General features: G+C 45.6%; 1 protein-coding gene across 13 annotated transcripts in view; it reads right to left on the bottom strand.

Annotated features, from left to right (window-relative positions):
- Positions 1-12,086, bottom strand: part of DDX60 (DExD/H-box helicase 60) — a 98,434-nt gene that overhangs the window by 71,763 nt on the left and 14,585 nt on the right. For 4 of the 13 annotated variants that reach the window (XR_014792119.1, XM_084856412.1, XM_084856400.1 and 1 more), the window contains exons 4-8: positions 9,766-9,939; positions 8,380-8,483; positions 7,543-7,701; positions 6,643-6,788; positions 5,259-5,374 (exon numbers count right to left, since the gene is read on the bottom strand). Coding sequence is in view for 3 of the 13 variants with exons in the window: in XM_084856412.1 (XP_084712538.1) it covers positions 5,259-5,374; positions 6,643-6,707 (181 nt within the window). In the remaining 10 variants the exon portion in view is untranslated. Of the gene's footprint in view, positions 1-3,653; positions 4,111-5,258; positions 5,375-6,642; positions 7,702-8,379; positions 8,484-9,765; positions 9,940-12,086 lie in introns of those variants that run through there. The other 9 variants (XM_084856408.1, XM_084856405.1, XM_084856407.1 and 6 more) reach the window with 7 other exon arrangements.

The following is a 12,086-nucleotide window of genomic DNA, read 5'->3' on the forward strand; positions in this document are numbered from 1 at the left end:
AAAGAGATGTTAGTTTCATTACAGGAGACTGGAATGCTCAGGTGGGTAGTCAAACGACACCTGGAATTACAGGCAAGCATGGTCTGGGAGAACAAAATGAAGCGGGATGTAGGCTGATAGAATTTTGCCAAGACAACTCATTGTGCATAACAAACACTCTCTTTCAACAACATAGAAGACAACTTTATACATGGACTTCACCAGATGGTTGACACCGAAATCAGATTGACTAAATCCTTTGTAGCCAAAGGTGGCGGACATCTATACAGTCAGTAAAAACAAAACCTGGAGCTGACTGTAGTTCAGATCACGAACTTCTTATTGCACAATTTAGAATCAGACTAAAGAGAATAGGGAAGCCCCACAGAGCAGTCCGATGTGAGCTCACTAATATTCCTCATGAATACGCAGTGGAGGTGAAGAGTAGATTTAAGGGACTAGATTTAGTAGATAGGGTCCTGGAAGAACTATGGACAGATGTTCGCAACATTGTTCAGGAGGCAGCAACAAAAAACATCCCAAAGAAAAAGAAAACCAAGAAGGCAAGATGGCTGTCTGCTGAGACACTGGAAGCAGCCCAAGAAAGAAGGAAAGCAAAAGGCAACAGTGATAGCGGGAGATATGCCCAATTAAATGCAGAATTCCAGAGGTTAACCAGAAGAGATAAGGAATTATTTTTAAACAAGGAATGCGTGGAAGCGGAAGAAGATAATAGAATAGGAAGGACAAGAGACCTCTTCCAGAAAATGTGAAACCTCGGAGGTAAATTCCAGGCAAAAATGGGTATGATCAAAAACAAAGATGGCAAGGACGTAACAGAAGCAGAAGAGATCAAGAAAAGGTGGCAAGAATATACGGAAGATCCGTATAGGAAGGATAATAATATTGGGGATAGATTTGACAGTGTGGTCAGTGAGTGAGAGCCAGACATCCTGAAGAGTGAGGTTGAATGGGCCTTGAGAAGCATTGCTAATAACAAGGCAGCAGGAGATGACGGTATCCCAGCTGAACTGTTTAAAATCTTGCAAGATGATGCTGCCAAGGTGATGCATGCCATATGCCAGCAAATTTGGAAAACACAAGAATGGCCATCAGATTGGAAAAAATCAACTTATATCCCCATACCAAAAAAGGGGAGCACCAAAGAATGTTCAAACTATCGAACAGTGGCACTTATTTCACATGCCAGTAAGGTAATGCTCAAGATCTTGCAAGGTAGACTCCAGCAATTCATGGAACGAGAATTGCCAGATCTACAAGCTGGGTTTAGAAAAAGCAGAGGAACTAGAGACCAAAATGCCAATATGTGCTGGATAATGGAGAAAGAGCCTCGTGTGGCGCAGAGTGGTAGGCGGCTGTATAGCAACCAAAGCTCTCCCCACGACCTGAGTTCGATCCCAGCGGAAGCTGGGTCCCAGGTAGCCAGCTCAGGTCGACTCAGCCTTCCATCCTTCTGAGGTCGGTAAAATGAGGACCCAGCTTGCTGGGGCTAAAGGTAGTCACGACTGGGGAAGGCAATGGCAAACCACCCCGCTACAGTCTGCCACAAAAACGCTAGCACAAGCGGCGTCCCTCTAGGGGTCAGCAATGACCCAGTGCTTGCACAGGAGGAACCTTTTGTTTCCCCTTCATGGATCACTGCCTTGTTGTGGCGAGGGGGCTTGCGTAACTCAGTGAAGCCATAAGCTATGCCGTGCAGGGCCACCCAAGACGGACAGGTCATGGCAGAGAGTTCTGACAAAATGTGGTCCACTGGAGAAGGAAATGGCAACCCACTCCAGTATTCTTGCCAAGAAAACCCCATGGAACGTATCACAAGGCTAAAAGAGATGACGCCGGAAGATGAGCCCCTCAGGTCGGAAGGTGTCCAATATACTACTGGGAAAGAACAGAAGGTATTTCCAAGTAGCGCCAGAAAGAGTGAAGTGGCTGGGCCAAAGCCGAAAGGACACTCAGCTGTGGATGTGTCTGGTGGTGAAAAGAAAATCCGAAGCTGTAAAGAACAATACTGTTTAGGAACCTGGAATGTCAGATCAATGAATCAAGGTAAGTTGGAGGTGGTCAAACGTGAGATTTGCTGATGCTGATACTAGGGAAAGTGGAAGGCAAAAGGAAGAGGGGCCGACCAAGGGCAAGATGGATGGATGATATTCTGGAGGTGACGGACTCGAACTTGGGGGAGCTGGAGGTGGCGACGGCCAACAGGAAGTTCTGGCGTGGGCCGGTCCATTAAGTCACGAAGAGTTGGAAGCGAATGAACGAATAAACAACAACATGGACCTTTTGCACAAAAAGCATCTGATCTATCACTATCTCTCACCCCCCTCCATGTGCGGTTCTTCCCCCACCCCCTCAAGAAAAAGCACCCACAGGTGGCTGTAATTGTGAAGCGAGGGCTGACAAAGGGTAAAGGGGGCTGTTTAACATATTGCCTGCCAAACCTTTCTCCTACAAGTTGATTTTACTCCTGTAAAGGAAAAAATACAGGCACCTGTATCTTTTCCACCATAGGTGGGAAAGTAGATTGGGGCAGGGGGTCATTTTGAGTAAACAGATGGCTGGCAAGGAAATGATTAAGCAGCCCATCTCTTCATGCACACCCTGCCCTTCCAGTCTCCTGCAAATGCCAGAGAATCCAGTCTTGTGCAAATAAAAATAGAGTGCATTTTGGTGTGATGATGTAAGCCGGGGTAAATGGTTGATCTGGATTTAATAGCAGATCTCTGGGGATCTGCAGTAGATCAGCAAGGATTTCTGATTCACAATTGCTTAACAATAGCAGCAACACAATGACTCCCTAACCCTAAATTATACTGTTGAAGGATGCTTTGGGTTACCGGGAGTGGAAGGACAGCAAGCTCCATTCAGTTCTGATACTGAAAACGTATTCCCAGAACTAAAATACTTTAATTCTAAGTCTATGTCTTTTGCACCTGTCTCTGGTTGGTGGATCTCAGTGTTTCAGGAAAAACCAAAGTAGATCCGACAAGGCATTAGTCTGCCCAGCCCTGATGTCAGCTATTTATAATTGCCAGAACCTCGCCATTCCTTCTTCATCTGCCTCTGTAAATTTGGGGTAGGGCGAGGGAGGGGGGGAGACAACTGTAGATTATTTTAGATCATTTCTGGAACCTGGAAGGATTTGGGCCTGATCCTAAATGGATCAGGGTATATTAAAAAGATCTGGTGTGTATCCACCACCTACCCATTTCTAAGCCTGCTCTCTCACTCTTTTCCAGATTTTTCCTCTAGGCGGCGCCAAGGCTGAAGCCCGCTTAAAAATCATATCCTCGGGCCTGAAGTGCCCTATTCTCCATCCCCAAGAAGGGAAGTGGGCTCCTCCCTCTAGTTATTCTTTCGAGAAGAAAATGCACTCTGCGTGCACTCAGAGGCACAACCTCCAGTCGTTTATATTGCTACTGTTCAATGTCGCGCCCTAGCACTGGGCTCCAGGCCTTACGCTCTTAACAGGACCTGAAATTAAGCACTGCTGGACACCCAGCGCTTTTCTTCCTCTTTAATAATCGGCATTCTCCACAGAGGGTCAAGGGAAGTCCTGACGCTCCTTTTCAGTGCAAGACCCCGGCCGGCAAACGCGCGCGCGCACGACTCCCCTCCATGTCGGCCCGTGTTCACTGGGCATCTCTCCTTACCCTTCCCGCCCCACACGCACTGCACCGCTTCCGCCGACGGAGATCCGCGCTCGCCTCTTCCCTCAGCGCCGCTCGCCCTTTCTCGGCGATGGGACCCGCACGAGGCAGGGCGACCCCCTTTGAATAAGCGCCGCAAGGCGGAAGCGCGACCCGCCGCGACTTTGCCGCGCTCCCGATTTTACTTCCGTTCCCTTTTGGCCAGGAGCCAGGCGCGCGGTCTAAGTTTCGTTTCTCGGGACGCAGCTATTGGGAGCTGTTTCCTCTGTGCGTCGAATGGCGACGGCAGAAACTCCGGTCAAAGGTAACGGCAGCAAGGAAAGCAAAAGCAGAGCAAAGAAGGAACGACCGCGCTACGAAACGTACGAAGGCAACAGCCTCGTGTTGTCTTCCAACCACGTATGCGGAGGTGGGGACGGGGAATCAGCTGCACCCCGTGTGCCCATCCCCACCTCGGCGCGTTGACTGCATCGGCGGCTCTGCCGGTTCTATCCCACGTGACTGGGGAGCTTGTATTTTGCAGGGTGGGCATAACACTGGTATTCGCAGGCTCTGTGCGCACACGTGGACAAGGCTATGGGGGTTATGGCAGAAAGCGAAGAGGATCTCAAGACCCTCTTGTTGAGGGTGAAAGGGGAGAGTGCAAAAGCTGGTTTGAAACTCAACATTAAAAAAACAAAGATCATGGCATCTGACCCCATCACTTCCTGGCATATAGAAGGGGAAGAAATGGAAGCAGTGACAGATTTTACTTTCTTGGGCTCCAAGATCACCGCAGACGGTGACTGTAGCCATGAAATTAAAAGACGCTTGCTCCTTGGGCGGAAAGCTATGGCCAACCTAGACAGCATAGTAAGAAGCAGAGACATCACCTTGCCGACAAAGGTCCGTCTAATCAAAGCTCTGGTTTTCCCAGTAGTAATGTATGGCTGTGAGAGCTGGACTATAAGGAAGGCTGAGCGCCGAAGAATTGATGCTTTCGAACTGTGGTGCTGGAGAAGACTCTTACGAGTCCCCTGGACTGCAAGGAGGTCAAATCAGTCCATCCTAAAGGAAATCAACCCTGAGTGCTCATTGGAAGGACAGATACTGAAACTGAAGCTCAAATATTTTGGCCACCTAATGCGAAGAGAAAACTCTTTGGAAAAGACCCTGATGCTGGGAAAGACTGAAGGCAAAAGGAGAAGGGGACGGCAGAGGATGAGATGGCTAGATAGCATCACTGATACAATGAATATGAACTTGAGCACGCTCCGGGAGAGAGTGCAGGATAGAAAGGCCTGGCGTGCTATGGTCCATGGGGTCACGAAGAGTCGGACACGACTGAACGACTGAACAACAACCACCTGTCTACGAGTTCAGAGCCAGGAAACCGAACAATCCTATGTCCCTCCAGATGCTGTCTGGGGAGCATAGGATTGCTCCCTCGAGCTGCAATCCTATACACACTTGCTTGAAAGTAAGTCCCTTTGAACTATAGGACTTACTTCCAAGTAGATGTGTATAGGATTGTACTATCTATTGACCTTTAAAATAATGAATGTCACAACTGATCTAATTCTTTTTGTCAATTACAGACATCTATCTAAGAACGTTGCCTGTTTTTACCATCAAATCTGTTTTTTGTTCTATCGTAGTCATCACTAAGAGGTTTGCCTGAATGCCAGTGCCGAAGTTCTTCAAATTCTTTACATTTAGCAAGCAACATCACTGCAGAATCATTGCTGAAACATTAATGCAATACATTACATTAGATGGTAACACTTTCCATTTTCTGATATATTATTAGAGATTTGATTTTCTGTTGATGGGTGTTACAAATATCTGTTCTACTCACTAAAGGATTGTTGACATCAGGCCAACAATAGCAACAGTTGCTTCCTAATATAGCTTCAGTGACACAATAAGCACAGAACACAGCTGGTGCCAAAGCACAGTGCTCGGGTCAGCAACTAGTTTCATGGGCAGCCTACTTTGAGAAGGGAGTGGAGGGATGGACCAAAACTCCACCCATCAACCGCTAAATAGATTATTAGTAGGTTCCATTGCCAAAGCCACCACTCAGGGTTACCAACCAGCTAATACATTACTGGTCCGGTCAGTATTTTACTGGACCAATCTGCAAAGAAAACAGTATTTGGGTCCGAAAAACAGTATTGCATGGGTAGGCAACATGGTACCCATAGGCACAAATATGCCCCCAGACACTCACCAACACACCCCTGTCTTCCGAATTTTTATTTTAAAATACGTTTATATTTTCTTACTGGCAGCTGGGATTGCTTCAAAGTGAAGTGGGAGCCTCTAAATGCTATCATCTTAATTTCCCATGGATGTCTTTGGGCAGGTTACGTGTCCTTTGCGACTAACTACTCCTGGCAGCCATTTTATGGTTGTGCCCAGGACAATTTCTCAAATTCCCAAGTGTGCCCAGCGGCCCCAAAGATTGCCTACCCCTGCAGTGTTGGGCCTAAAAAACTTCAGATCTTGCCAGAATCTGACCATGACTCATAGGATTCTGCCAGACTCCACTTATAACCCTGCGGGTTCTGTCTTGGCTCTGCTCTGACCTGGTCGGTTCTTCCCTTACTCTGGCCCTGATCTGACTCTCCAGGGGTAGAATGTGGCTCTGACTGCCCTGGTCCCACCCAGGGCGACAGTATTTTGAAATCAACCCTGCTACCACATTTTCGACATATCTTAGCGTTGGCAAGTAGGAAGCAGCTGGTATTCCTTCAGGCCTGGTCCTAATGTCATTTGCTGACCTCTAAAATATCATAGTATATACCATTTCCACTGTCCTGTAGACATATATATCTTGCCAGCACAAAAACTGTTGCTATAAAGGGACTTAATAGCCCTCCAAAGTACAGCCCCCTCTGATAGGCAGGATTTTACCATTTGTTTTTGACAATGCTTGAGAGAAAGCAATGGTAAGTAAAGCTATCAATCCAGCTATACCAGTACTTAACATAAACAAAAATGTATTTACCTGCTTAAGAAAGGCAGATCTTCCAAAATGGTTCCAGCATAATCTTCCACTATATCAGATTTCATTGGAATGAGCCCAACCGTGGACGGTGTCCACGAAAGTTTATGCCAGAATAAATTCGTTAGTGTTTAAGATGCTACAGGACTCTGTTAGTTATAACATAGAATATAACATTGTACTATTTGGCATATTTATAAAATTTACAGAATAATCCTATGCATGTTTCTTCAGAAGGAAGGCCCACTCTGTTTTGTCAAGCTTACTCCTAGATAAGTACATATAGGACTGCAGCCTCAGAAGTAACGGTGCCTTACTATTGTAGCAGGGTGTCTGTGTGTCACAGTTGTTGGAGGGGAAAGTAAATAACGGTAAAACAGAGCAGTACATAGTCCATTATAGTCCAGATAAAGCCTCTGTAAACAATTACATTTTCAAAAGGCATTTAAAACTTGGCACAGTTTCTGCCTCTTGAACCACATGTGGGAGAGCTGGTGCCACTACTGAGAAGTCCCACTTTCATAATATTACCTGGTGACATTGCACTGATAGCAGAATAAGTCCTCCTCTAAAGATCTCAGGGATCAACTAGGTATATATACTGGAAGGTCCCCTTGCAGGAGAGGCGACCACCAAGATGCTGTCCCTGATACGGGCAGGGCAGAGGGCATTCCCCTTCTTGCTTCAAAGATACTCTCACTTGAAAGCCAAAAAGGGCAACATTCTGAAAGATATCTTTCAGACTTAAAGAAAACTATAGCCATCCTGCCACCAGCACCACCCAAGGAGCTTTCAGAACAGTGATCTATTGGTGCTTCCAAAAAAGAGTGCTTTCTTGTTCTTTCAGGAACACTGGCAGGTATATCTCCTGATTTACTGGAAATAAAATTGTAACTGACTTACCATCTTTATAAATGGTAACACTTCTGTAGTCCAGCAAGATCTGATTATTCTAATTTGAGCTCGTTGTGAGTGTGGCAAGTTACAAAGAAAAGCCACACTGAGGCACAGTATTCTACAAAGATCTGCTACTTCCTCCAGTGTTAATGCTTCTATCTTATCCTGGGACAAGACAAAATATTATAAGTTCCATTTCTAATCGCTGACTAATTTTGAATATTAAAATTGTATAATTCTTTTTCTTTGTTAATGCAACCAAGCTGCTTGTATTTAGAATTAACTCTGTTTAGTTCTGAGCACATGTATACCGAGATCCCATAGTTCTACATAGCTATAAAATGGAATAGGAGATGGCTTTTGCTGTTATAGGCCCCATCTATACAAGCCATTTACTCTGGGGCAGCCATGATTTGAGGTCCTTCAGGACATACGATATAGTTGCCACTTCGCAGCCATCCATGGTTTTCACCCAGAAAATGCAGATTTCCAATAAGGCATTTTGCTGCAATGTTTTTGGTTTGCTGAGGGTTTCCTGCAGTTGCAAGCTGTCTGTCCCTTCCCTGAACTGACTTCACATTTTGTGGTGGGCATGTTGTAGGCATGCCTGGTGCTTCTGTCACTCTGTGACACCCTTCAGTCCCCACTGTTGCTTCGCTGCTGCGCAGTTAGAGGCATACAGAGGCGTGCTCATTTATTCAACCATACTTTCACACACCTTTGCAGCTTCATATCTTCGCAATGGTTGCATTGGAGTCAGCGCCCAGGGGGTCTTGGGGGAGCGGAAGGTCCAGGACCAACTTTGGTCCAGCCACCATTTCGGAATGATGGGTAGGCACATACCTCTCACACCTTGGCATGTGTGAACCATCGCAAGAGTCTCAGGGTGGAGAACTGCCAAACAGCAGATCATTCACATTTTGTCCGTTCCTCGGACAAGAGAACCCCTAAAATACAAAACAGCCACTAAAACCCAAAGTGTTGCACCCCCACGCTCACGTGCCTGCACAGCTGTGCATTTAAATGTAATGGTAAAAAAAGGGGCACAGCAGATTTTCCTGTTGGGGAAGTCTGCAGAAAATTGTGTGTGTACTGCAGCAGAAGCTAATTCGCAGCTGCAATGTTGTGCAGTTACAATGGAGTGAAGGGTGAAAGTGGTGCCATGTAGATGGCCCCATAGCAACACTAGCATTCTATACCTGGAAAGTACTGGAAATAACTGCTTGCCTATGCTTCTGCCAGTATAAACTCTGTTCAACTTTGCTAGCTCTTAAAAAGCATTCTGGCTCTCTTAACTCTTCACTTCAGGTTTACAATGGGTTTCCGCAGCTCACCAAATATATCCTGATTCCCCCCAACCCCTTAAAAGACACATCTCATAGAATCATAGAATAGTAGGGTTGGAAGGGGCCTACAAGACCATCAAGTCCAACCCCCTGCTCAATGCAGGAAGCCTACAACAACCAGTATTCCCAGGGAGGCTCCCATCCAAGTATTAACCAGGCCTGACCCTGCTTAGCTTCTGAGATCAGACAAGATCGGGCGCATCCAGCTCCAGCCTTTATCCTGGCTCTCTCAAATGTGTGTGCTTTTTTCCACACACAAATTAAAACTATCATCACTCAATTCATTGATGTAAAGTGCAAGTTCTTGAGTCCTAAGTAATGACATTGTTTTTCTAATGGAATATTCCCCTCCTTTCAAACAAAGCAATTCTCTAGGAAGATGGTAAATAAGTCACCTTATTGCTTTCCCACACAGTTTCTTTAAGCAGAAAGGTAAGAACCTCTTAAATGTATGACTGAGGTGTGCATGTGTGTGTGTTTGGTGATGTCACCCTTAGAAAGTCAACTGCCTAGGGGCGCAATCCTCTGCATGTTTAGACAGAAAAAATGTCTGACAACTCCCACCATCCCTCCAGCTAGCCCTGCTGGCTGGGGCATGCTGAGAATTGTAGTACTTCTTTTCTGTCTAAAAATGCATAGGATTGTGCCCAAGGTGACTTGGCCCTGTTTTGCCAAGCATATGCTCCACCTTTCTCCTACCATCTATATCTCAATTCCCTGCCCACCCTTCGCTGCTTTGATTGCCACTCTTGCTTCACCACCACCCACTTTTCTTTTAAAAACCGTTATAGGCGTATATCATAAAAAAGAAGGAAACCATGATTTCAAGGCAGCTGTGATTTTAAACAGTAGTTCCTTCTGATATTAATGAAATGTTTCACACCTTTTCACTGCGATGTTCCATGTGTTCTTCCTTTGTTTTCTCAGTGGCCTCTGCTTTTGCTAAAATGCTGTTGTAAATTCTCAGTCCTGTTGCACATGTCAGAACACAGACAGCACGCCGAATGTCTGATCCTTCCAGCCACAAATCCTTAAGCAACAATATAGTCTGACAGACCTACAACCACAATGTGCATTAAAGTAAGATATTTCTACAACAGAAAGACTTTACGGAATTTCAGACTTGACCATGACAGGAAAGCAGTACAAGAAGACGGCCATGAAGAAAAATCAGTGGGTCAGTTCAGAAATCGTGCCAAACTATGGTTTGGCATTATGTGAATGAGCCCTGTGTTCACATCCATCCTCCTCTCCTCACATATTCCAACTGTCTCCCTCACTTCTGGTTTAGTGGGAAACCATTATATCTGAATTGTGCAAACAACAATTTGTGCAAACCATACTGTGACCATAAAACAGGATTGCAAATCCAGTTCAAAGAAACTCTGATTTGTAATCCTGATTTGCAAGCAAATTATGGTTTGCAGAAACCATAGTTTGTGTGGTTTATCTTTAACAGCAAACTGTGGTCTGCCACTAAATCAGAAGTGAGGAAGGACATCAGTGAGGACAAAAGGAAGTTGGGTCACATGACCACATGGCTCATTCATATAATGCCAAACCCATAGTTTGGTGTTATGTCTAAACCAATCTGGTATAAACAGACCACTTCTGCTTCTAACTGCATTTTTTTCACAAAACATCTTTAAGCCTATTTTCAGAACCCAAGTAGAAAGTGCACATGTAGCTTGTCAATTATATGCACGTGTATATAAATATAGTTTCCGACTCCCACCTTCCAAATGCATGTGGGTGGGAGCTTGAGGCTTTCCTGATCCCTGCTTGCATGTATTTGGGAGGGGAAATCTTCTATAGGTACAGTCAGGGCCAGAAATATTGGAACAAGGATAACTGTTTTGGCAGTTGGCTTCTGTACATTGAAGTTGAAAGGAAACACACCCAGATGGGAGCGAAACCAGGACGGTCAGCTGTAATTCAAGGGGTTTGACAAAAGTGGGGCACTAACCATTCAGGAAGGACAGCCAGTGGCATACACACACACACACACACACACACACCGTTGGAGGCTCATAAGTAATGGAACAAATGGCTGACAAGCAGCTGCATGGCCAGCTGTGGCCTGTTTCCTGGGTACCCCATGACCAAGCAAGCAGAGAAAAGGCCTGGAGGTAGTTCTGAGTGTTACATTTGCATTTGGTAGCTGTTCACTGGAACTCCCAACATGAGGTCCAAAGAAGTATCCATGTGAGTGAAGGAGGCCATCATTAGGCTGAGGAAACAAAATAAACCCATCAGAGAGATAGCAGAAACACTGGGAGTGGCCAACACAACAGTCTGGAACATCCTGAAAAAGAAGGAATTTACTGGCAAGCTCAGCAACAGCAAAAGGCCTGGAAGACCATGGAAGACAACTAAAGTGGATGACCACAGAATGCTGCTCATGGTGAAGAGGAACCCTTTCACAACATCTAGCCAGGTCAAGAACGCTCTTGCGGAAGTAGGCATGTCATTGTCAACATCTACAGTCAAGAGACAGCTTTATGAATGTCAATACAGAGGCTTCACAACAAGGTGCAAACCACTGGTAATGCTCAAGAACAGAAAGGCCGGATTAGCCTTTGCCAGCAAACACCTAAAAGAGCCTACCCAGTTCTGGAATAAGATTATTTGGACTGATGAAACCAAGATTAACTTGTACCAGAATGACGGGAAGAGAAAAGTATGGAGAAGGAAAGGAACAGCTCATGATCCAAAGCATACCACATCATCTGTCAAACACGGTGGAGGCAGTGTTATGGCATGGGCATGTCTGGCTGCCAATGGAACTGGGTCACTCGTGTTTATTGATGACCTGACTGCTGATCAAAGCAGCAGGATGAATTCTGAAGTGTATAGGGCTATACTTTCTGCTCAGATTCAGCTGAATGCTGCCAAACTGATAGGACACCACTTCATGTTGCAGATGGATAATGACCCAAAACATACAGCAAAAGCTACCCAAGGGTTTCTGAAGGCAAAGAAGTGGGGTGTTCTTCAATGGCCAAGTAAGTCACCTGATCTCCACCCAATAGAGCATGCTTTTCACTTACTGAAGACAAGACTAAAGGCAGAAAGACCCACAAACAAAGCAGCAGGTGAAGGCAGCTGCAGTGAAGGCCTGGCAAAGCATCTCGAGGGAGGAAACTGCATTTGGTCATGTCCATGGGTTCCAGACTTCAGGCAGTCATTGGCTGCAAAGGATTT

Source organism: Heloderma suspectum, chromosome 5 (genome assembly GCF_057233095.1).
Source record: "Heloderma suspectum isolate Gila_16-S chromosome 5, 16-S_ref, whole genome shotgun sequence".
In the NCBI taxonomy this organism is placed as follows: domain Eukaryota; kingdom Metazoa; phylum Chordata; class Lepidosauria; order Squamata; family Helodermatidae; genus Heloderma; species Heloderma suspectum.